Raw genomic sequence first — 27,979 nt, 5'->3', positions numbered from 1 at the left:
TAAATATATTTTTTAAATTTCTTTTGAAACCACCACCATCAAAAATGATATTTAAAAACTTGTACTTATCGGCCTTAATTGACTGACTCTTACAAAAAAATCCATTTACGAGTATATCGGTGGCTAAACTGAATAAATTAAAAATGATAAATCCTGTATCCAACTATCGAATAAAAATATGGATCTCATTGTTTTCGAGATTATTTAAATATGCATTGCTAATAGGCAGATGGTAAGTACACACCCAGTTTGTTATTTTTCATCAACAGACGACTTTGAAGATGGCCATCAAACATTTAGTATTTGTGTACGGGCTGTGGGATCATTTTATACTCAAATATGCCTAATAAGTAGTTGACAATATTTAGTATTGCCATTAACGTGTAACAATCCAGGAATCAACGCAAATTTTGGAAGAAATTTGAATACGCTCTTACGCAAATCCGAAACGATAATGGAAAGTGTAAACACGGTTTATTGTTTTAATTCTAAACTCTATTTGCGTATTCACACTATTGATGAAGGTCTCGGTTGTTTCATTGACATTTTCATTGTAGACATTCTAAGATATTTTCTAGACATTCAAACATCGCAGAAATATATACTATAAAGTTATAGTCAATGTTTTATATACGTCGGATGGTGTTGTTCTTGACACATGTATTTTTTGTTAAAGTGTAAATAATAAAGCGAGCAGTTTACAAATTTTGTAGATAATTTAGTAAACGAGACAAAGTCGTTTATATTTGCTATGTTACTGTAGTACTACATTATGCATAATAGCAAATTACTCAGAAAACATACTACTAAGCAATTATTTAGGATTGTCCTGTATAATACTTCTAATTTTATTATTTTATATTGTAATTACTGTAGTAGCTAAGTAGATTATTTATTGCATTCTGTACTTTTCTACAACAATCTCTTTATACATCTGTAAAAACCAATCGAGATTCATTACTATAAAATTTTGACGTAGTTTTTGAAATGCAGTAATATTTTGCTACATCCAATAGGCGATATTTACGGAGGCTAATTCACGATGCCTGCACATAGAAATTTACTACAAATCTTAGTCACTTCCGCAACATCATTGCTACAAAAATTTAATGAGTTTTACTGCAAACTGTACTTGGAGCATGTTTTCATTCTAATTGCATGTAAATCTCTTATAGGTATATAATAGGTATCAAACATTTTCCTTTTCGTGATTTTATTGATATACTCTCTAAGCTTTCGTTCTATATTTATCCATAGGCGACCTTGACAAAAACGCTGCTTTAAAAAACTCGCCAGACCACTAGATCTGTTTAACAAATTTGTTGCACTTAATCGTTTTAGCAACTTCTAGAACGAGTGATTTTTTGTACACCGTCATGCATAATACATGCCCGAATTTTGCGTGAAAAAAGCTCGATCTGAATAATTAGCTTAACATGAGATTATTTATTTCTGTTTTGGTGAGCGACATTAATCACATCCACTTCACAACATATGGACATGCAGATGGATGGACTGGATTTTCCATTGGATATATTTGAAAAAATTATATGCTATATGCATATTTGCGATGTGCTATCAATTAAAGAAAATAATATATGTTTTTACCTGATCCCTCAGTGCAAAACTGTTACTGTATTTTGAATAGACTAATTTAACCAGACTAATTTAATCTTTAAAGCACACCTAAAATCAATTTAAGAAAAAGTCATAACAACTTCCGTTATGGGGACTTTTTAAAGTCCTTGTTATCAAAAATTTAATTGGTTTCCTGCGCGATTTTACCGTAGCGAAGATAAATTTAGTTTGCATATGTAAACGGATTATGACTTATTTCTGAATTTAAAAAAATTTCATGTGACTTAATAATATATATAAGATTATATAAAAGACATAACTTGCAAATAAAGTGAAACTTTGAAACAGTGCGAAAAGATAGGTACGTCATAAAAAATTGAGTCAATATGGTTAAAAAAAAACTTGTGAAATCCTTATAGTTTCCGAGAAACAAATTATTGAAGTTGTAGTATTTTCACCCATTACATCGTTGGGCTACGGTAGTCTCTAGCGTCATTTGTGTTGTGCGCTATGCGCGATACGCGCTCTCTCTCTCCACGTGACCTCTGATAGTGTTTACATTAGTTTTCTAAGTGTCAAAAATATCTTACGTGTACGGCAACTCGAGTTGATGGATATCGTTTTAATTTATGGTGAAGAAAGACAACATTTGTATTATGGTAAAGCATTTGTGTTATTGTGAAGCAAGACAACATTTGTGTTAGTTCGTAGGAACTGGGCAAGACGGGCCCAAATGTGTTTACGCGTCGGTGGACAAAATTTGGAACAGTTGTAACATCAGGTGTGTCAAATTATTTTATTAATTAACAGCACAAATTAATTTTATTAATTAATAATAACAAAAACGTCAAAAACAGTTGAATTTGCTGATATAAAATAGGTGTTGTAAAATTTTGTGTATGTATTTTTCCCCTTAGAAAAGAAATTCTTTTAATTTTATTGTCAGTTCATTTTTTATTACATTTTGCCGCCGTGCCTGTCGCCGACTGCATGCAGGTCAGGTTTTACAGTGGACCAGTTTCCAGTGTCGTGCAGAAGTATATTTTAAAATCATTTTCGATTTTTTTTTATATAAAATTGTATTTGTAAGAGCCCCCTGTTCAATCAAATTTTTTTTAGACAAATTCTGAATCACCCTGTATTGTACAATAGTTTAAAAGTACCTAAAAATCACAAAAAATAGTTTAGCTCTAAATATTCAAATCTAATTGCTCTAGTTGAGTTTTCGTATCTCTTATAGTTTTCTAGATCCCTATAGGCCTATTATGTCAACTAGAAATTCCTTTTTTTTTGATACGGATTCAAAAATTCATGGTACACGTAAATGTGAACGATCAAATTGTTTTTAACTCGATATTTTTATTATCATTACATTTAAGAAAGCTGATATATGCGACTCTTCTGAAGACATCTATTAAAACAATATCAAGAACAATTAATGCTTATCAAACATGTATCAATAACGACTTAGACGATATGTAGATAAGATATTGAAATCTTATATAAGAATCGGGAAAAATCAATAAAGATGGGTATTTGTGTTCTAAATTTACTTTTTATTTGCGTAGGTATTCACACTTTTATTAGTAGAATTCTCTGAACTTCCAATAATTCATGTTAAGAAATGGAGCAGCCTCTTTAGTGTCCTAATTTTAGACCTCTAGATTTATATTAGGAATAGATACACGATAATTACAAATTTGGAAATGATTAATAAAGTAATCAAATTCGTAAAAATTAATAATGATCGATATACTTAAAACATATTAAGAACTTCTGGAATCGTCCCCGAGATACATACTACGTAAAAAGCGTTGAATATTTTTGGTCATCAGTTCTACTTAATTTTTATTAAGAAAAAACGTGTCTTTTATTGGGACAATTTATTAACGAACAAATGCTTAAATGAAGTCCTCAAATGGCCCATGGTTACAACATATGAAAACTACGAACTAACTGCACATATTTATGTACAACGATTTGCAAATAGGCATGTACCAATACTTGTAAACAGAGGTTGAAGACAGAAGTTCCAAAAAAGTTTTCATCGTATCAATGTAGTAAGTCAGTCGATACAAAAAAATACTTTATGTCCAAAAAATATTTTTACTATACACCCTGTATATACAGTTGTTTTACGTTGGCCGAGGCAGTTAGCCTATCTGCCATCTAAGCCGTCTTTATTCAAACAAAATGCTTTTATAAGAGCGATGAATTATTGCCCCAAGGTGACAATTTACTACGGGGAAACGTGTGGAAACCACACAAGCAAGGTGGTCACCAAGCAGAACGGAACCAGATTTATTATATCGTTATAATATTAGGGGCACGAGGGTATTGTATATCTTGACGCAGAAGGACAAATTACCTATATTATGCCCATTGTGTCTTTTGGTATTTTGATACAGTTTCCATTGGCATGGCATGATCAATCGGGAGAAAGTATCTGCAACAGCATGCGGCTGCGATTTTGTCTGTGTAGGTAACGCATTTAAAAAGCCATTATTTTTATTTGGGTACTAGGGTAACGTCCATATGTCTAAATTGGTCTAAAGGTGCAAAGGTATGCAAGATGCAGCAGAAGCCTTCGGTTCTTGTGAAAATAAACCGCCAATTTGTTGTCGGGTGTTTTATTCTGATTACAGCACATGTAGAAATGAATGTGTTTTCTATTAGATATCAATCTGAGATTGATTAAATAGAAGATTCCTGTTGCAACTTGTTAAGCTCTACATTTTTAAAATGTCAATTCGTGGCGTACAAAAATAGTCGATCCCGTGTTATTATCCACGTAATAAAAAGACATAAGGAGATCGTATCTCTGGATAATAACATACGTCTGGCCACGCTATGGCCAATAACGTAATCGATTCGCAGTCTTGGTAGCAACAAACAACAACAATAAAACGAGCGGCAGTATCGCCATAGTTTAATGGGTAGCGTAATTACAATTTACTTTAGCCAGGAGTGTGTGTGTGGCCAATGAATTAGCAACTCCTCCCCTTTTTCCTGCTGAACCACAAACCAATCAACAGGGCAAGACAATGAAATGGATTGCATTAATTAAGGAGTGTATCGTTTATCTTGTAACTCGGAGCTCTGTCCACTTCTACACGGTGGCAACGCTAAAACCGACACGAATTATCCAGTCACTATAAATCTGTCCGCTATGAACTGCCGAATTTTTAATTTTTCCACATTTAATGGTTTATACAACAATTTGCTAAATAAAAATTCAATAACTTTTTAAGTTTTATTCTTTATATACAAATAAATAAAAAATAAGGCAACTTTTATTTATTTGTTTAAAATACACATCCAACAGGCGATGCCCAATAACAGGAAATGTAAAGTCTAGTAATAAAATATAAAAAAAGTTGAGAGAAAAATAAAAATAGTACAAACTTACAAATAACACAAATATAAAGGCAACAAACTATAAAAGACAGATATAGCTACGTAAGTAAAGCATTTTTTTACATCATTAGCCAAACAACAAAAAAGATCGACATTATTTTCTATCTCACTGTACTTGGAAACAAAATTGATACAATGGTGATCCTACTAGGATGTTACTACGTGCTGCGGGTAGACTAAAAACATTATTACTTCTAGCTGATAGTCGTGGTACTTTGATATTACAAAACCCGGACAGTCCAAAATGTTACGTAGAACTTTATACAAAAACATTACTTGAAAAACAGATTTTCTTTTAGCAAGGACATGAATATTGAAACGCTCAAGTAACAGATCATGCGGAAAACCCCGAGGGGGATATGTACCATCCAATAAGTACACAGCTGATTTCATAAACCTACGCTGTACTCTTTCCAAAGTTGAAATTTGATTAGCATAAATTGGGGTCCAGACTATTGATGCATATTCTAATTTAGAACGAATAAAGGTAGTGTAGAACAATCGTAGAGTAGAAATACTGATAAAAAAGCCTTTGAAATTCCTTATTATGAACCATTCTTGAAAACATAAACGCAATTATGTCTATATGTTTTGTAAAAGATAATGTAGGGTCAAATGTAACTCTGTCTTTTATGTAATAGGGTCTATGCAGTATTATATTATCCAAATTATAATCGAATAGTACAGAATTCTTTTTTGGTAAATGTAATGATATTACACTTGGAGACATTTAGCATTAAATTATTATTTGGGCACCACAAACTAATAACATTAAGCGCATTCTGTTACATATAGCAGTCGGCAATGGTGTACTTGTAGATCAACCACGATGTCGTTTACAAAAAGAACAAAGAGTGAGGGTCCGAGTATAGATCAATGGGTCACACCAGATATTTGATGAAACTTGTGCGATTTAAAACCCATCTAGTTTGTACAGCAAGAAGTCGTGTTCGAGTCTGTAAAAATCTTTAGTGAAGACGGTATAGACAAAATCGACTTGCTTCATCTTGTCAAGTTTCTCGCTAATAAACTGAGTTTTTTGGACAAGGTTAGTAACAGTGGATCTGCCCTTAATGAAACTGTGTTGCTCCCACGACAACAGCCCAGACAAGAATCTGTATAAAAACCATGTAATAGAATCTCAAATCAACTTACAGGCTATTAGAGGAAATTCGGTGATTATGGTTTTTATAAAACCTAAAAAAAGATACGTTTTTGCCAAAAAACTAATTCATAATCATCTACAAAGGAAAGTAAATTGTGAGAAAGTCTGTACTAACGCAGTTTTTTGCATAAATAAATAACACAAGCTTGTCCTACGGATATCCTCACTATAACTGGTGAGATGTACCCATATGTCCCAGGTTGGGATGGTTCTGGATATGTCTAGCTATAGGACGTTCGAGAGATGTCTTACAAATCAGGATATCCTCCAGATATCCCACCCGGATTTGACTATATGCTACCCTCAGGACAGTCTGATGATCTCTGAATAGTATGAGGGATCGTTTGGATGTTCAGGAAACATATTTTAATTTTTACTGGTACAGTAGCTGTCAAACCTATTAAAGAACAATGAAGTTGAATAACAAATGTTTCACAGAAACAAATTTAAATTTCCGAAATTTGTAACTTCTTGTATAGAATCAAGTTTTTAAATTGAGTATCGATGTTTATTTATTTATAATTGGTTTATTGGTTTAATTTAAATAATCAGCGAATCAAAATGTTACTCAATCATACTTAGGTAGGTAGGTATTTGATTTATTTTTACGAGTTATCAAAAATTATTAACTTTAATACTATATAATTAGTTATGACATGCCATTAAGTAATTTTTATCAATTTCATGAGAAAGTAGGTAGGTACTTTAAATTTGTGAGCCATATTAAAAGCTAAAAATCAGTATTAAGGATAACAATTATATGCAAAAGAAAAACAAAACTTTAAAATTTTATTACCCGAAAGTGAGGAATTAAAATACTTTATTTTGAAGAACATTAAACAGTAATAAAAGCGTACCCATTCACTAACTGTGACTGTCACTAACTCATTTCTGTCACTGGAAATAAAAATGGCACACAATGGCATCATAAAACTAAAAACAACGATATGGTTGTACCAATATGGCAATATTATACTTTGGTTTCATCGGCAGGTCAAGATTTTATTCAACCGAGCAGCGATCACATTACCTCGAGTGTAGACATAAGGTTTGTCATTTAGACATTTTTATTTTACAGTGCCACATGAGCTTGTCATCATGTATAATATCCTTCCTTGGAAATTATATGCTTAAATGCAGTTTCAAATTGGCATAATAGAAAAAATATATATAACAGTATCCAAAAATCGCCAAATGTGGCAAATATTTGATAAATACAGTTTCCACTATCAATTAATTTGAATTAATTGAACTAGCATAGATTAAAAATACCTATATACATAATTTCGTAAATATAATGGATGGATGGCTACTGAATTGGTTAATCTACCCAATCTACTCATTCCCTGATTGAATCTATCAAATAAAGTTTAATTTTAACGGACCACTCCGTATATTCCACAGCCTAATGTGATGCATGCCGTGCGAAAACATACGTTGTTGCCTCGGGTCGATGAAGCTCCCGTGTTGATTTATTAATAATTAAAATACATATTTATTACTTATGCAGATGACTTTATCATATGCATCTATGCATACATTTTTAATTAGATTAGACGTGAGATGTTTGGGAATTGATTGCCTATTTAATACTAGTTTAAAAGTTGGAATTAGATTTGTTGCAGATGTAACTAATTTTAGTAAATATACAAAGCGGTACAAAAAATTTAACATGCAGCATTAGCGATTTCATTTCAATAATTTTTAGCGTACATAATCGTGGTTTTATCATGGATCGACACAAATAAGTTTGCCTCTGATTCACACAGAGCTGCGCAAGATTGAGAAAAAAAACAGCTCTAGAGCATTTGTGGGCGGAGTTATCTCAGATGCAAACTTATTTGTGCCAGTCTGTATTTATGTAATTAACTGACCAATCTGGAATAAATGTGTTAGTCTGTCAAGGTGTCCTAAACATTCATCAACGTACTTTTAATTGAATTATCAATATCCCATTTGGTTCCAGGTGTACCATGACGAAATGCTGTCAAAGGTTCGAGATCGATATCCTGAATTTTACAGTCTTCAATCAATATGTATGTATAGAAACAGGACAAGGATCTGTAAATCTTGTACAAATACATCATGCTGATAAACGATTTGGAAGCTTTATAAGGTAGAGTATAACATAAAATTTTAAAATTCCTTGGTTGTAACTCTACATCCACTGAAAAAAGAAACCCACTGCTTGCTTATTATAGGATCAGTTCTGGTTTTGGTCGGATAAGAACGAGAACGCAAAGTAGTAAATGATAAATTGTTATTGCCGCTGGCAATAGATCTTCTCTTTTCAAAAAAGTCTGGAACTTGTCTATACCTTCCTTAAAGGCGTTTTTAATAAATTTTTCAACAGGAGCTGGTCATTTATACCGAGGGTACTACCAGACTTTCAATCCAATTTCTTGCTATGACCACCAAGATCTTCAGAACTTACTTATATCGAATCATTTTTAGTAGCATTAATATACAGCACACTGTACACTATCAATACATTATTAACTTTAAAGTTGATATAGAAGATTGATTTTCATTTTTGATCAATCACTTGTCACACAACCAGAATATGTACATAAAAAATTATTCGTACTCAATGTTGAATTTTCTACGTCACTTAGTACACACAGGTATGTACATTTCCTTTTATTTTTATTCCTGACCTAAAGTATAACCGTATCATCTATTTTCGTATACGTAGGTATGATTTAATGCGCTATTTATAGACAAAGCGAATCCTTTAAAAGGATTACTCGACGTAATATTGCACAATCTATCCTAATCTCCATCTACCAGAAACACGTTGGAGTAATTTGGATAATGGGGTAATATACAAAGTAGACGAAACTAAAAATAGTTCTCTGAATCATAACTGAATTCGAATGAATCTTAAAACAAATGTGTTTTGTTCCATAGTAATACACCTAGGGGGGTTATATAAGTTCAAATCTGAGGCGGAAATCTGTCTACGGGAATGGTATGTTGTGCAAAATGTATTCTGAATGCAAAAATAATTCTCGTTTTTCTATTTCCTCTTCTTCGCATTTAACATATATAGTATATTAAAAACAGACATTGGATGAAAATGTTTAACATAGAAAGTTAAACTTAGATCTCATTCTTTAAATTATTGTCAATGATTAAACAATTTCCAGGTAGGTTGGTACAACGTCGATTTAAACTTCTTCAAGTTTCAAGGAATATATCGCTCTCATCTTTAGAAGAAACACAGAATCTGGAGATTGAATTTTCTGTGAAGTACCGCTCTGGTGCATGGCTTGAAATCATTGGCCCGTTACGTCTCTATACTTGATTTTGTGTGTATGAGTCATTTTCAAATTCCAGGTAGTACTAGGCACTCGTCTCGATTGAAATTATCTTCTTTATGGATTGGATTGGATTCTTTTTGGATTTATATTGCTAGATAAGCAACAGAAATCCAAATCTACAGAGAGTAGATGATTATTCGGGCTATTTCTATTTTACTTGTGTATTAACATTGTGTCTCCTTAAGAATATCCAACAGATAAGTCGTTGCCAGGCTTTGGCATCATTTTTGGGAGTCGTTTTGGACTACTTTTATCTTCCTCGAGGAGCTATAGGATTCTGGCTGCAGTTGGTACATGTTTGATGCACCAAGATGTTGACAATATCCTGTTTCTGAGCTGTATGGTGATGGGTTAATCTTCAAATACCTATCCGTGTGGGTTGGCATCTTGTAAACAGTTCCCACCTGGTTTCCTTTTGATAAGGACTTCTAAAAAAATTACTCTTCCAATCTTTAGATCACCTGATGTCCATGGTACACAAATTATTCCATATTATTATATTAGTAAGTTTTTGTGTGTACTTATTACAGTTGACCTGTTTTTGTGTTTTTACAAGTGTTCAAAATAATCACCAACAAGACTCACATAATCTTTAATCGAATTAGATATTATGGAAGTCTTGATAGGGGTTTCAAAGGAAGTTTCAAAAACTATATATATGATTTTTCCATTGCAACAAGGAAAAGCGACTAGATTGACTAATTGTAAGCGAGTACCTACATAAGTGATAGTATTGTTTCATGTGGCTTATACAGGGTGTTTGATTGTCTTAATTTTAACAGACGATGGAATATATTAAAATAAACAAAAAGCCTTAAATGACGTAGGTCTTAAACTCAACCATTTCCGAGAAAAAATTACCAAAATCCCCAACATGATGTTCGTTTAATTAAGAAATATTGACATAACTGCGTGCGTAGAATACCATAAAATACAATGTTTATCACTTTTTTTAACTTCTGTATGATTAATTCTAAAAAATAATTAGCGTTGTAATAAATTTAAAATTCGTTAAAATTCATATCGAGCAATGTGACAACGGCGCAGCGATTTATTAACACGAGGTACTAAGGTGTCCAGCAACCACCAATACGCAACTCAGTTGGTATCTGGATTCGACCGTGTCGGAGTGTTTTTTGCGTACCACTATTTCCTTTTCTTGAGGTGTTTTCCAGCGAGTGCGCGAAAATTGAATTCGAAGGTGTCGTGCGTGCATCAAAAATGGTGGTGGACATTTTAAGCATATGTCGTAGTTTGTTTTGTACTCGTGCGTTTAAAAAATACTAAATTTTGCCTTTTGGTAAGTACCTACCTAAATTATTTTTAATACGTATGATTATTTGGACGACGAGAATCTTTTAGTACTTTAATTACATATTTTTCATATATATAATTTGATTAAAAGTTAAGTTACTGTTTTAAAAGAATCATAATTAAAAAATTCGAGCTAAAATTTAAGAACAACACTATCTTCGTACTAGAAAATAGATACATTTTATTTTATTTATTTGAAAACTGAAAAACAGTTGTCTTTAAATTTACTAAATGTTTTACAATAATAGTTGTTTACATTTTTTCCGTAGGACAAGTCTGCCGCAGCAGGTTAAGCGCTGTTGTCACGTTGTGATGAAACTCCCCAATATTAATACTCGCTGTATTTTGAATTATGATCACTCTATCTTATGCTGGAGTAATGGCAGTCAAACTTCTTACACCCTGTATACTTTTTTAAAAAGTTCTTGGTTTTGAAATATCTTTACTGCTGTTTGATTTCCATCCCGTTACTGACCTTATATTTTAATTGCTTGCATCCTTCTGGCGCCTGACTTTTTAAGGCAAGTTATAAAAATAATCAAGTGAAGCCTGAGTAGAGAAATAAATTCAAATTTACATGCATTAGAATAATTTTTCATAACATCGGTTGTTAATAACACAATGGCGCACAAATAAAAAAGGTAGTTTATTATATTTCTGTTTTATTAATATTTTATTCAAATTTCTAATTTATGTAGTATTCAAATTTGTTGTAATTAGTGGGATACAAATTTGCTTGCCAAGGTGCATTACAAGCAGTACTAACGACTCCCGTGTCCATATATAGAATTTTAGAATTCTTCAGAATGTTTCATAAGAAATGGAAAGCCCGTTGGCCTGTGAAAACTTCTGTGGCATAAATAGGTGCCTGATTATCTTGTATACTCCAAAAAGATATGTTAATAAATCCTGTTGCACAACCATGGAAACCAAATGTATTTATTTCGAATTTCAGATTGTTATAGAAAGAATGCATTTGCTTTGATTTGGGAAGTTAAAAAACAATGGATTGCTATTTTTGCAAGAATATGCGGAATTACTTTTATTAAAAAATTTTTTACTGTTCCCACAAAAGGTAGATAACTTTTATTGGTGATAATTTAGATAATATTATACACATTCTTTCTCTGAGACAATTTTTGGCACTTATAAATAGATTAATTAAAATGAATTAAGAAGCATCTATTTAAAGGGTATTCTTGTGAAATTATTTTGGCCTAAAAGAAATACTGATGGTGTAATTTTTCATGTGATTCCTTTGTCTTATACATACAGGGTGTTAAAAAAAGATTGTAAAATATTTCAGGAGGTAATAGTATGAACCAAAATAAGCAGAGAAGTCTTAATAAACATGGGTCCGCAAAGTAACGGTTGCGGAGATATGGACCACTATTCGTTTTTCAAACATTTTATTTTATTAGGAATAAACCGACAAAGGAAGCTTTTAACAAACAAAAAACAAAGTTACAGAAGATGTTCAAAGTGCCCTCCGTCCATTTCCAAGCAGGCACGACATCTTCGTCTCAACGATATTCGAATTCTTTCGAAAACACTCTTCTTGGTTTGGATTTCTTGACACTTTTGATTAATCCGTAGCTGCAGCTCTTCCAGGCTATTTACAGGAGTACCATACACTAATGTCTTCAAATATCCCCAAACAAAGAAATCATGAGGGTTCAGATCAGGCGATCTTGGAGGCCATAAAACAGGTCCGGCCCTTCCTACCCATCTGGAAAAGTTTGGTGTAAATGCTCTCTAACGGCCATGGAAAAATGAGCTGGAGCACCATCATGCTGGAACCACATTTGTTGCCTCTGATTCAAAAGAATGTCTTCCAAAAACTTATACAGTGTGTTCTGCAGAAAGTTGAGGTAAGCAGCGCCTGTTAATCGGTTTGGTAAAACAACAGGACCTAGAAACCTGTCACCTACAATATCCATCCAAATGTTTAATGAAAAACGTGCCTGATGTCCAGATTCTATTAGAGCATGAGGATTTTCGTCGGCCCAAATATGCGTATTGTGAAAATTAAACACTCCATTTCTTGTGAACCCGGCCTCATCAGTAAAAAGAATGTTTGCAAGAAAACGAGGGTCTTCAGCATCATGACGTAGAAACCAGCGGCAAAAAACCAAACGTGCTTGATGATCATTTATTGGATTTAAGGCCTGTACTCGTTGCACATGGTATGGATAAAGCAGTTGCTCGTGAAGGATTATCCAAACAAGAGGACCACTAATTCCTACCTCGGCTGATATTCTCCGCACACTCGTACTTGGATTCTGCTCTACCAGTGCTAGAATTTCTTCTTCTGCTCTAGGAGTGGATACTGACCTTGGTCTCCCGGATAAATGGCACTGTTTGCTCAAGGAACCGGTATCACGCAATCTTTGGTGAATTCTTCCAAACATGCGTTGTGAAGGAATCTGGCGATTTGGATAAGCGTTAACATAAAGACATCGCGCTTCGGTGGCGTTCCCATTAGCACGACCATACATGAAATGCATGTCTGTTAATTCTGCGTTAGAGTAACCAGCCATAGCGAAAGAAAACTTGTGCACTGACAACTACTGTCAAATACGTACTGTTTATTTCACTAACCATCAACCAACTATTATAAGAAAATATACAACGTTTTTGCAAAATAAAAAAAGGGGCTAAAAAACATAAAACATTCCATATCTCCGCAACCGTTACTTTGCGGACCCATATTTATTGGGACTTTTCTGCTTATTTTGGTTCATACTATTACCTCCTTAAATATTTTACACTCTTTTTTTTAACACCCTGTATATTAGAATATTAGTTATCAAACTATACAGGATGTTTTGGAAAAAGGTTCGAAATCGGTAATATTGGTAACCATCAAGGAAAAACGCATTTTATGTTTTTTGGCAAAATTTTGAGACTACATTTGCTGATACTGAATTTTTTTTAATTTTAATAAAATGAAATTTTCAGACGAGAATAATTTATCGAGACTAACATGAGTTTTTTAAATACACAAATTTTATGTTGATTAAAATATTAAGAAATTATTCAAATAAATTCTTATTCTCAGGCAAAATATTTTTCATTTCAGTATAATCGAGATCCCATTTAATTATATTTCGATACTATTTTTCTAAAAATATGTCTTTTTCTACGTTTATTCGCAAATTGGATGTAAATTTGTTCCGTATTCCGATCATTAAATGTTTCACATTGTTAGCGCGCTAACAAGATATTGAACACTCGCCGTATTGATTTCCCCAAAATACACAGCGTATAAAATATTCAAGAACTAGAATATAAATAAAAGAAAAATAATTGGACATAGACGAATGAGGTCGAATTCAATTATTTTTAGACACTGCCGTACAAGCTGCTGTATTTTATCGTTTCGTGCCATCTGAATAACTGACGGAAACTACAAGGGTTTATTTTTGTCCTATTTAGGACTTCTGCGTTCCTTTACTGACTGCCTTTTCCTTAATTGATCCATAACTTACGGCTCATATGAATAATATGGATTTAAATGTCTAAGCTCTCGAAAGTAAGCTTTCTGGCAGTATTAGGTCGACTTTAAAATATACACTACATTTAATTAAAGATATAAAATCATTGAGAAACGTTCAACGAAAAGCCACCAGACAAGTAACCGTTTTGAAAAGTCAATGTTTTCAGGACATTTTTCAACGTCCACCTAATTTTTACCACGATCACTTTTGTGATGATGTTAGCAGCTTGTTACCACTCAACAGACAACGAAAAGAGAGTTATCTTTGAGTCAAAAGTAGAAGTAAAAGTTAAAACAACAATTAAGCAGAACTTTTTCTCAAAGAGAGTGGTTGTATTTAACAGTACAATAGTATTGAATTCATGTCTTGCTTTTCCACAACTTTTCTTATCTATTTAGTAGTATCTTTTTAGTAGTATCAACCTCTGTCTTTCTTTAGAGCAAAGTTTCGACCTCTACTCTCTTCATCAGTTTAATATTAATTATTATATTACCTATACATTACAAATACAAATGTGATGACATCATTGTTCTCCTTTCATATCTAAATTCCTTATATTTTCCCAGTCGACTCGGTTACTCCCAGAAGTACGAGTATGTAGAATTGAGGTACACTCAAGGCAATTTCCAAGGAATCGTTGCATAAATATATCAGTAACTCTGTCTCTGATGACGTAGAATTATCGAATAAGATAAACAGTTATCTCTGGAGTCTCCAGTAAACACGGTAACTGGGATGAATAACCACTGCGGAATTTTCACGGCACAAAGCACCTATCTCTCAGCAGAAAACTGGGTTATAAATAAATCTTGCAAGATTTCAGTTATCTCGTTTAATTGTTCTATAATTATCGACCTTACGGATGGCGCCTGAGGCGATTGCGATCTGTGACGGAAAAATTGAACGTGTAGACGAGGGGGACAAAATGAAGGTTACAAATATCGAAAGAAATTATTTCTTTTAACAATTAACACGTGGCATGGCAATACGTTGATATTGTGAGATATAATTCAACCAGAAATACTAAAACCTTTTTCTACACCATCCATACATTACTTACATATTAGCATTAGTTTCTGTATTAAATTCAATGCACTGTACTTGGCTTTTGGCTTTTGATCCTTAATATACCCAATTTTTTACGGGATCCGTATGGCAAAGCTTCTCTTGTTGCTTATTGTACAGAGTCTGTCACTTGTAGTCCAACACTCCAGTCTAGTTTGCTTTCTACCGTCTCGTCATGAGTTGAACTACACTCTCATGAATCCAATTTTGATGACAAAGTTCACATATTTTCTGTGGTGTATCCTTCACAAAATCACATAATGTTTCTGGTGCCCTACAGTGGATTCTACATTCCATTTCGTCATATAGCACAAATCTGTTCAAGTGTTCTCTTAGATCACAACTCCATGTGAAGATCAGATGTTCCTAGTCGATGTTCCTAATTATGGCCGTTCTTCAGATTTCTTTCTTGGTAATAGTTTTATGGATGTCTTCTCATGTTCGTGCCTTAGCAAGTTGCTTCAATATCTTTTATGTCTTACTTTATTTGGCTCCGTATCGCAGTTTTTGATGCTCCAGCTTGATGACGCCTTTCTAGTTAATTTGCCAGATTTTCGTTGCTGCAACATCTGAGTTTGGGCCATCTATGTCAGGGTAATTACAAGTTTGGGCATGATCTTCGATTGTGTCAGTAAAACTATTTACTCATTCCCGTTGACCTTCATAATACGCTGTAAAAAAATTTCACTCAAATTTCACTCAATTTTACTCAATAATGTATCAATTTTTGTCCAACTGGGTACAACTGAGTGAATATTGAGTGAAAATGTACTCAATAACTTCACTCAATCGATTTACTTCGAACCTTCCTTGCTTTCACTCATACCGATTTTTTTACAGTGTAAGAATAATTTATATTTAAGAAAAATTGCTTAAACATATATCTGCAGATAATTAACTAGAATTTATCTATTTCCTTGAAAACTGTTGTACAACAGATGTCATCAAAATGTTCCTTTATTTCCTAAAAGTAACAGAAGAATGGTAGGGAAACATTTTTGATAAAAATTCCCCAAATTTATGATCTATCTGACTTTTATTTAATCTTCAACAGAAAAAATTTAACTGTTCTCGCAGTCCACTTATCTTCGGAAATTTGAAATGCCAAGTCAATAAAAGTATAAATGTATCAAATTTATGATTAAATAGAGATTCATAAAAATGGCATTGTATTAATTTACGCACTGGCAGAAATTTGCATCAAAGATTCGAAGTCACGTTTCAACGTATTTTAGTTGTTCGATATTATTTATTATCTAATAATATAATACTGTGGCGCCTGAAGCCAATTACAGATTCATGCTCATTGACAGGTTTTTGTGTTATTTGTAGCAATAAAAATAAAGCAATAAATGTCCTTATTTATGGGCCAGTAATTATCTCATCAGTTGCTGGATATAATGATTTATTCCATGATTACATAAACGTTGGACATAAAAGGTAAATAATTGAAAAAGTAGAACGCAAAATGAGAATGTTTTACAATACCCCAAAATATATTTTTTTTATTTTTTAGACAGTGGTTTAGCCGAAATTTTTGGACTTTTCTTCAACTTACATGTATAATAGTAAATTTACTTTAATTTTAACCAGAAATATTAACCGAGGAGTTACAGGCTCGTGCGAGAGATGGGCAGTGGCATATTTTATAAAACGCTGTAACCATGAATGAAAAAAAAAAAATTTACTTCAAAAATCAGAGACTAATCACAGTTGCATTTCATTCTATTTTTAGGAAGAAGGCATGGTGTAAAAAAAAATTCACTCAAATTTCACTCAATTTTACTCAATAATGTATAAATTTCTGTCCACACCTGATTGAATGAAATTTTCTCTCTATTAGTTTTAGTACAACAGAGTGAAACTATTGCATCAGAAATGAGTGAGTTTTACTCAAATCCGAGTTACTGCTAACAATCAATTGAGCAACTTTTGACTCTATTTTGAGTATATAAAACCAATTTAGAGTTGACTTTTACTACTGACTATTATTGAGACATGTTTATGGTTTTTAATTAACTAAATATTGAGTGCAAAAATAAATGACTCATAAATGATTAATTATGATATACAGTGTTGAAATTAATTCACTTTGTGGGGCCTCCTCCTGTCCTGGCTGAGACCCACCAGCAGAGACCCGCCGTCGCCAACTAAGGCCTGTTCTCCTGGCGATTACTCTTTTCTGGAGCATCTAACAGGCTCCAATGGACTGTGGTCGAGATTACAGAAGTAATATGTATTATCTTCACGGCGCCATTCGAATTACTCGAAATTAATATACATTTAAACTCACTCAGCAATGAGGACATTTACTCTGATTTAGATACAAGTGCACCAAATACGAGTTTACATGAACTTATTTAAGGAGTACCTGTATTTGAGTGAAAGTACTCGGTTTTTGTTTAAATATAATCACAAATGAGTAAAATGATCAAAACGTCCAATATTGAGTGAAAATGTACTCAATAATTTCACTCAGTCAATGGATTCAGTACAAACCTTTATTGCTTTCACTCACACCGATTTTTTTACAGTGCAGGCTTCTTTAATGCAGACATTTAATTAATTTTTTCTGATATGTGTTCTAATTAAGGACACTTCAATTCGGGTATATCAATGGCAACACATGGAGAATAGATCACTACACAGATGACTGACTAACACATTTTATACAACTCAACACGTGTATAAAAAAACAATGTTAGGTTAGAGATTATCAATGGAAGATTAATTCAAAACCTAGATAATAAAAAATGTTTTGACTTTTATATTAAATAAGTTGTAATTCCCAATGTTTTCTGATATATGAATAAAAACTGGTCTTAAATTTGTAGGAGACCTGACTTTTTACATTTTTACTCATCTTTCGAACGAGGTGCCAAAAGATTTCCAAATGCTGCTCATGTCATAGCGCCCCTAAGAAGATTAAGCGTAATTATCCAGCTACCAATATTTCTTACAATTAGATACCCTAATGTATCGTAAATAACAAAAAAGTATGCAATAAACCGATAAGAATGTAAATAATTAACCAAATTAAGTAATAATAATTAATTTAACCGATAACCGTTTAAATAGCTTTAATACTGTTAATCTCTTTGTATACTTATATATTTACCATAAACATAACGAGGGACGATAACTGTGTCATATTCTAATGGCACTTTCTACAGAAACGTTAAGGAAAATTATGTACAAGATATCATAATTAGTTAGGAATACGTCTTCATTATTGAAAATAACACTGAATTATCAATTCTGTAAATTATCATCCCACTCTCCACAGATACTCCTAGACGGACAGGCTGTTAAGAAAGAGAAATTTAACTGCAGATCTTAGACCTCGTTGGAGATAGAGAGAGAAGTATAACAACTCAACTTTGAGAATTGTGTTAAAATTATGGTCGTTGTTTGGTTACGACATATTTCTCATATAAAAATTGGTGACTATAAATTTTAAATTAATTATTATTAGTTGGAGTGAATAAGAGTTTAAATGACTGTAAACTTAATTCCATTATAGTCTTTTTTAAAGGAATAGCTCTTCTAAGATTATGCAGTTAGTTTCGAAAATACAAACAACCTCACTATTTCGTTATAATTCTCTAAAATTAAACGCAGATTAGCATTGAAGAAGCCTCATAGATCTCCTTAATGCCTTTGTTGGGGCCTTCATAAAAAATCTGCGTAATTCGATATGGAGATATAAATACAACAATCAAACTATCGTTTTAGTTTTTGGTTGACACAGTTAATATAAAAATAGTCACATTTCAGTTTTTAAATTGAATTTTGAATAAAACAGTAGTAGGAAAATTTTATTAAAAGACTGAAGACCTTACACTTAATTTATCTTTAGTACAGATTTGTTGTGAAAGTAAAGAAAACCAAGAATAACATTTTTTTCTTGAATTAATTCGATCCTTCACAGATTAGGAATTGACTCAAATTACTGAAAAACCATTGAAAAAAACAAGTATAACCTCTTACTGACATGGATAAAATTCAAACTATTCCGCCTTTTGAATTTTCTTCGGAGAATGCATTTACAGATAAAGGTTTAAATGCCACGACATTAAGAACATTGCCAATAGTGAAACATAGCTAAAATTCTAAAAAACGGTACAGTTTATAATTTTGGGCTTTGCGCTTATTTGAGTATGAACTCCTCAGTATTTCCGAGTCTTTCATTCCACAATTTTACGAATCTCATTTTTATCATTGGAAAAATGTTAAACCAGAACCAAACCTTCCAATATACCATCTTCCTCCTCATGAAGTTAATCATGATTTAAAAAAGTGCTTCCCAATTTCTGAAATATGCGTCTAAGCATAAACTTATAGTTAATTTGTTTCAGGAACACTTCAATCGATTACAGCGTACAAACTGGAAAACAGATATCAATTTATTATCCTTATCGGATATTAAATCTTCAGGCGCCTCAGTTTTCTAGGTGAGCGTCAGTTTGGCAGAGGAAGGCGCCTGCATTATAGAAAAAAATCAGTCAAATGCTAAGGTATGTTTTATTAGGATATAAAAGTACTCCTGAGGTCTTATCGAAAATGTATGTTTCTGCAGAACATAATAGTGAATAAACCGCAACTATTGTTTGAAAATTTGATTTTAACTTATAGCCTGAGTGTAGTAATAAGTTGTGTGAAATAATGAGTCACAACTCACAAGTGTCGACCTTAAAAATAGAAAATTAAGGAAAATAAATTGACATCAAATGTAAACATAATTCCCTATATCACCTAAAATATAGTTTAACTGAACTTAAAATTGCATGTGTTTACATAAAACATGATATTCTTTTAAAAGAAGGAATGTAAAAATGCTCACATTTTCTAAAATTATTCCATGAATAAAAAGAATAATTTATTTCTGACCAAAACGAAAGAAATTATTTTTTCAGTAAACCTACCTTATTATTAAATAATCCTGCATTTAAATAATGACAAATTTATGGGTGTATTTTCATCAAAGCATAATTATTTACATTTTAATGCAAACAAGATTTACTGGGATTATCTGATCATATTTTGTTTTTAGTCCAAATGTAATTATTTACTAATAGTCTATTGTTAAATTTCAAAAGGAAATGTCATAACACAGCATAGTAACCACACAATCCAATTGGAGCCAAAAATATACGGTAAATGTTTTCCTGTGACAATTTTGAGATAAATTTACATGTTTTCCGCTAAATTGTTAAATTTCACAGGTGGCTTACCTTGACCCAGTTTTATCTCTAACATGTGAGTTTAAATGAGGTTCATAAAACACCTCAACATGTAAATTGTCTTTTAAACTTAATGTTGTGGTTTTTTGTTTTCAATTTGTCTCAATTTGATTTAAAAATTTAAAGTACTTGCAATTTATTAATAAAATGAAAATTAAATGCTGATCAAGATACAACAGATGTAATAAGAATAAGTGTAATTACAATAAAAGTTAAACGAAAATTAAAATCGATTGTAAATATTTGATTAGTACCGAGTATGGAATCTGCTAAGATAACTTTTTCAATTAGTTCAGTTAAAATAGTTTTTAGAAAACTTATTTGGTTTCATTTTTCATTGTAACTATTTCTCTGCTTTTTTGTTTTATTCAATATTTCTACAATTTTAAATATCTCCTTGACCTCTTTTCAATGTGACTGAAATGGTCAATTAAATAAAATAGATACCTAATAAAAGTTCCATAAAAAATAATTACAACATCTTTCCTTTTTTCTTAGTTATTCTATTTCATTATTTTTTCTTGTTTCGGAAATTTTTATCATTCATTTATTTTGTTTGTTCTTTCTTCTAGCTTTCCTCTCTCAATATATTGAAAGGAATAACAATTAATAATCAGAAATATGTATTAGGTAAAACAACTTTATATTTTTATGAAAACCAGCAAAATAAAACGCCCGCAATGTTTTCTAGAAACGTTAATATTTTCTTCGATAAAAGAGTGGGTATTTCCAAATAATAAAACAAATGATTTTGTAGGATTAGCTTCTTAGCGATAAATCAAAATTATCAATTGGTTTTTATCCACTATTTATAGTTGGGTACTTATCAAAAGGAAAACAAGTGTTACTTTTAAAACAATATAAATTTTTCCGAAATTTATAGGACATATGTTCCTGGATTCTTTTTACTGAAAATAAAAGAAATAAAACAAGTAGTTTACGCAGTTGTAGAAAAACAAATAAAACAGACTATAAACACCTATATATCCTGATATATTGATATATAATGACAATATTAATATTAATAGCTTCTAAACACGTCGTATATTTTAAAAATTATAATAAAATTATATATGCTAACTATCTTAAATAAAATTATTTATTTACTGCTTGTACATATTTTAATAAGTATGTAATTTATTGACTGTCTCCATCATATCACTTAGTTTTACGATTCACATAAAACATTCTACAGAAAAGACGCAAATTAGTAAAGAAACAGCCAATTGCCGGAAAATGTTTATCCATTGCAAAAAAGAAAGAAAATAGATAATCGAAGTTCATTTAGCTATGATAACTGATAACAATCTAGTTTTTACCGGTTGTGGTAATAATATCTTGACAGATTAGTCTTAAATAGGACTAAAATTTGTTTTATTCTAATACAGGGTGATTCAAAAAACACAAATACGAGTATGCGTAAAACTTTAAGTTTAATTTATTTAGTAGTAAACTTTAAATTAGTGCAATTTAGTGTGTGTTGTTTAGACCTTTATGTGCTCAGTATTGTACTTTCATTTTGGATCCATTTTTCAAATTATTAACTAGTTTACTTTTGTTATTTTATTATTAATATTATTAATTACTGCAGTGAATGTAGTATAGTGTTATTTTACCTTTTTCATAGGTACTTAAAACACAGTGTAATCTCAATTTAAGTAAAAAAAAATATTTCATGTCAAAACTTTATGTAGCATGGCTCATAGCTTTGTGTCTCTTTTTGAATACTTCATTTTCCAGATACAGAGTGTTAACGTTATGACCCAAATAAAGAAATTTAAGCGAAATTTTTTAATTTCTTAGTTAATTTTATGGTTTTAAATTTGTAAATTAATGTCAAAACCGAAAATTCACAACTTTTTTCATAATAGAAAGTAACCATATTTTTGAACATTATCAAAATGCAAACATCATTCTAGGAAACTTCACGCTTGGAGGGCATTGTTTGTGAATATGTATGTTTGTGTATGTATTGAAATCTCAGTAAAAATTGCCATTGATTCGTAAATATCATGTTTTGTCAAATTAAAGAAAAAGAGTTGCCTTAAAAGTGTACTTTGCCGCGCTATTGCTCTGTTGATACGAGTTCTTGCTTGAGTACAATCGACCAGTTCTCCAAAGAAATACTTTTTTTATGTACCACATTCGTTTAGACTAGATGCACATCAACCTCATTTTTTTCGGCCAAGTACTAAATTGCCTCCTGTAAACTGCGTATCATGGAAATAAAATTGTTTGATTCGTAATCACCTTATAATCGGACTTTTATCCACATATATGAACCGTCTAAAGTGATACTTTATCCACTAGTGGAATAAAGTAAGTAAAATAATGAAAAAATAATAAACCTACAATAAATCAAATTTAATTTTATTTACTTATAAACATTAACATTTACGTTTATAGTAATAGACATTTCCTTTTTTGTTTTATTACATTTAACTTTAACCTTTCCGTTAATAACAATCCTTATAGCATTGTTGCCACCATTTTCGGAACGCATAACATCTGCCGAAGTTTGTGAAGAATTTGCACAAGCTACGGATGTCTGTTCTTGTAAGAAACAGCTATATTTTCCTTGGATTTTCCTTGTTAGATATAGACTTGTGATGTGACTATGGATAAAACGTTGTATTGCATTCGTGTTTTAATTGCCTTTTATCCACTTAAGAATATTAAACATTCTTGCGTGGATAAAATGCTTCTTCTTATTCTTATTCTTCTTCTTCTTCTTCTAGTGGTTGGTCCTAATAAGTCCCATAGCACTGCGGCCTAATTAGGCCTATTGTGCGTCCCACTACTAGTCCTATCCAACAAGTAGATTTGTCCTTTTTATAAAGTCCAAAAGCTTCCTTGCTGACACTTCTCTCAATTCCTTGGGTTCCAAATAGGGTCTCCCAAGGAGCGCCATTCTGCTACGTGCAAATCCCGGGCACTTGCCCAGGATATGCAGAGAAGTTTCATCCGCCGATTCACATCCTCGGCAGACCGGACTGTCTACAAGCTTTAGCTTATGTAGATGTTTCCTAAAGTGACAGTGTCCCGTTATGAGTCCTGTCACTCTCCTGAGCCGGATTCTGTTCAAGCTCAGTAGATCATTCGCTCTTTCCTTCGATGGATACTTCATGAGCTCCTTAGAATGGCTATGTCCTGGCCTTGAAGTCCAGTATTTCCTGTGTTCTGTCTCACTCCATTTGTCCAGAGCCCGCCTGACCACACTGGGAGATGTGCCACAGTAGGGCTCCGAGCCAATGAACTCTGTCCCTGGCACCCAACACAGTCTGACTGTATTGTTGGTGGCCAGTTCAGTCAGCATTTGTAAACAATATCACACCAGTTTGCAACTTAAAACACTTATACAATAAATAACTAATATAACCTTTCATATAATACTTACACCATTATCATTTAAATCGGCATAATTACGTGAAGTTGCAAACTGTAGACTTTTTAATACGTGGTATCCGGAAGTGAATTGTCTGTAATAATATTAGGGGTAGATTCTTAATCGAACATTTTGGTTCCTTAAAATGTTACGAATTCACGAAGATATTTTATTGTATAAAAATTTTGTTTTGTGGGTCTACCTCATGAAACAATCCTAAATGAGATGTGGAAACAGAAAGGTCTTTCTGTAGTAGCTTTTTGGTCGCCTGTGCCATGTGGGTAAAAAGTATTTCATTGAATGATTATTGAATGACATTAGTTAACAATTTTCTTATATCAGGAACGTGTCTCGGTATTTATTATATTCAGGCATATAATTTTTAGTTTTTATTTCGGACAATTATTTATTAACACCTCTTTACTAAGTATTAGGAGTATAATTCAATGCCAGTTCGGGCACGCAACCCATACAGTAGTTGTTTCCCGCAGTATTAACAGTTAGGAATCTTGTCTGTGGCGTTAGATATTGTACACGAAGATTTCTGGTATCAATATTGTTCAAAATATATATTTTTAATTTATTTGAATTAGCATAATATCTTTATATTAGAGTAAATAATACGAGAGCCAATAAAATAATGTATTTTTTAAAGTAGATTTATTGACTATAAACAAAAATAGTGAATGGTCAGGAGCTTTTATATGAGGACACCATGTTTTTAATATAGTCATATCCAAAACTTCTTGATGACTACAAAACCATTTGTATACAATTTATGCATATTTAGTTATTATTATATTTGAAGCACATAATACCATACTTCTTAAAACATCGTAAAAAGTTATGTGTTCCAAATATGAAAACTACCCACGCCACGCTTCCTTTTATAAAAGGTGATCATGTTTGGCACATATAATTTGTAAATGGCATGTTTAGTTTTATATCAATATACCTATATATAACAATTAACTTTAGAATTTTAGATTAGTATAGAATTTCAAGTCCCGCAATTATGTTTTCCTCTAGCTTTGTTTAAAAAAATAAGGGTTTCTTTTGTAGAATGTAATAGAACCATTTATATTTTTCATTTGTTTTCGACCACGTGTATAATAATACATCATCGTTTTCAATAAACGCTGTTTTTATTATTATTAATAAATAATATTCTGTAAGTCTCTAAAAATATTCGTGGGGCCTTTCCGTTGCCAGAAATTTATGGAAATGAAATACATACTAAACGGTTGGCAAATATGTCACTTCTAATTCTGTATTTCATCGATGGGAATAGCAAATCATTCATAACTTCTTACGCATTATTTTAATATGGTAATTGTGATAATTAAAATAAATAAAATGATGCAGTCTGGGTTGTACCAGTGAAGTGATGTATTGAAAGAATAATACATTATTAGGTTGAAGATTTTTAAACTATTGATTATGTTTCATTTTCCAAATTTATTCTGTGGATACTCTAACATATTTTGACTTTTTTACAGTCATTTAAATGGTATAGTCTTTCCGAAGTCAGTTGAACATTTAAATTGTCAAATTAACATTGCTTGACAGCAGCCTACTCGAAAATTTTTGTTGAGGTTTATTTTAAAGTTTATCGACAGAATCCAGAAGCACCCTTCCGAAAAATCAATTTTGCCATAAAACTATAAGAGTTAGGAAAAAAGTGGATGTACACTTTTTGTCAAACAAACTGTTCTATTTAAAACAGCATCATTTTTTATTTTCAGTAGGGCTGTATTAATTTTTTAATAATTTAATGAGTCTGAGTTCCCATAACTCCGCCACTGGTTGCTTGCGGGACTTCTACTTCCGTGGAAAAATGGTATCTTTTAAGAAGATGTGTCATGCCAAATTTGACTTAAATAGCCTTCTTCATTTAGAAGTTATTTAAAAAATTCGATTTTTTTTTAATCTTTAACGCCCTATAATTCGAAACTGAAGCGTCTCTGGAAAAAAATTTATACTTGATTTTTTTCTTATTTTTTTATGAAGAATATCCCCTTAAAGATTGTCCACATAATCCTGAAACACCATGTATAGTAGAATAATTTTTATTTCAATTTTTTGTTTCAGAAAATGGAGGATAAATCAACCAGCACCCAATTTTGAGAAACCTAATTGTTTCTGAAAGAATGTTCCAATACTGTCAAAAAAATTAAAGAAGAACAAGCAATTCTTTTAAAATAATTTTTATAAATTGGAAATTTCATTTGGATCAATTCACTTGGAGAAAAGTAGTTCTTGACTCTTATTACTATGCAGCTGTATCTTTTTCTAAAGAAAGAAAAAATAAAATATAATAAATTATAATAACATCTTAATCTTCCTAAAAGTTTCAGTTATATAATGTATTTTTTTTAAATAAATATTTAAGTGTTTATTGTTTTATAGCTTTGTTTAGTTGTACCTCATTTAATGTTTTTACATTTCGGTCCTTGTTATTTTTCGTTGGATTTTCATCTTGCACGAGCATAGTAAATTTAAATTATTATTATTTAACTGTACAATTAACTACCAGCTCAATAGAATTGGTGAAAATACCAACGTACGATAAGATCACGTCATTTGTAATTTTGTACTTTATTACTTTTGTATAAAAGTGATATTTAACTTTTTTGAAGATGTAAAACCATGTACATACTTGAGGATAAGACTACTGAACAACTCGAATCTAATAAGGACAGCACATATCACTTTGACTGTCAATCTAAAAGTTGATGTTAGATGTCTTTGATAAGTAGTTTGTATAATATCACACTGAAAACTTTGAACTCTGATTATCTGGTAAGTAGCAGGTGAAAGCATGATACAAAATAAATGTGATATACTCGTATACAGGGTTAAACAGAAATCTTGCAACAATCTTTCAGGGGAGATGTGTCTCGTTACAACAAAATAACAATAACAATATTTTTCTCTATGGGCTACGATTGTAGATATAGACTTCCAACAGTTTTAATAAAAGTTGCCTGGAAAAATATGGGCCATGTAAAGAAAATATGTTTAGTTTTACAGGGTGTTCCATTTTGCGTGGGCGCTACATAACATTGTTATTTTAAATGGAACACCCCGTAAAGCTAAAAATATTTTCTTTACGTGGCCCACATGATTTCAGACAACTTTTATTAAAACCATTTTTTTATAAATTTTACAGTTATAGACTTACAGAAGAATCCCTCTTAGGTGGAACACCCTGTATAATTTCATATAATATTCATATCAATCTATATCATTTGATATTTTAGTCAAATATTACTCACCTTTTATCCTTAGGTTTTTTAATACTGAGGCCCACACCATCTATACGATATCTAGAAATAAAGAAAAATATATTAGAAAAAATAATGTTAATAAATAAAACAAAAACAGATAAATAGTCATTTAATTTAATTGAAGCGGGCAGCACAAAAAATATTCAGTAGGTATTTACTTCACATCAGAGTCATAGCAAACAAACAGGTTTGTTACAGCAAGTGGAGTAATTATTTATAAAATTGGGATACAATTTATAATTCGAATAATTTCTGAAATATTGTCAACAAAAAGATTTTAAATCGGAATAATGTATTTAGTTTGTAGGTTAGTTTATATTCTAGAAGTACGGCATGATGAAGTCATGGTTTATAGTATGTTTAAAATAAAAAATAACGTCACTAATTATTTTTTTCTTAGATGGACAGTGTCCAACCGATTCCCTTATTGTTACCGGTTTAGGCTTTTCCCACAAATAGGAGATGTTGTACCATAACAAACTCGATAAATATTTATCTCTGGCGATTCTCAGAAAATATGTCAATTCTCATATAAATGTGAAATCACACCCACACGTTAATTAATTATAGCAACAAGCTCTTTATTGGCTGTGGGAATCGTAATGAGATCCGTTAATTAGAATGGTGGTTGTCAAAGCAAATACGGGAAGGGATCTTCAAAGACGTTCTACCCTACCTCGGTTCTGACTAAGCTAAACT

The 27,979-nt window shown here is 31.7% G+C and overlaps 1 protein-coding gene across 1 annotated transcript in view; it reads right to left on the bottom strand.

Annotated features, from left to right (window-relative positions):
- LOC108905742 overlaps positions 1 to 27,979 on the bottom strand; it is a 157,886-nt gene that overhangs the window by 74,115 nt on the left and 55,792 nt on the right. The window contains exon 2 of the mRNA XM_018708748.2: positions 27,269 to 27,319. Coding sequence (XP_018564264.1) covers positions 27,269 to 27,319 — 51 coding nt within the window. The remainder of the gene's footprint in view (positions 1 to 27,268; positions 27,320 to 27,979) is intronic.

The sequence above is a fragment of the Anoplophora glabripennis genome, unplaced genomic scaffold (genome assembly GCF_000390285.2).
Source record: "Anoplophora glabripennis isolate ALB-LARVAE unplaced genomic scaffold, Agla_2.0 scaffold31, whole genome shotgun sequence".
In the NCBI taxonomy this organism is placed as follows: domain Eukaryota; kingdom Metazoa; phylum Arthropoda; class Insecta; order Coleoptera; family Cerambycidae; genus Anoplophora; species Anoplophora glabripennis.
The sequence above is the reverse complement of the archived record's forward strand: the minus strand, read 5'-3'. Positions and strand labels throughout refer to the sequence as shown.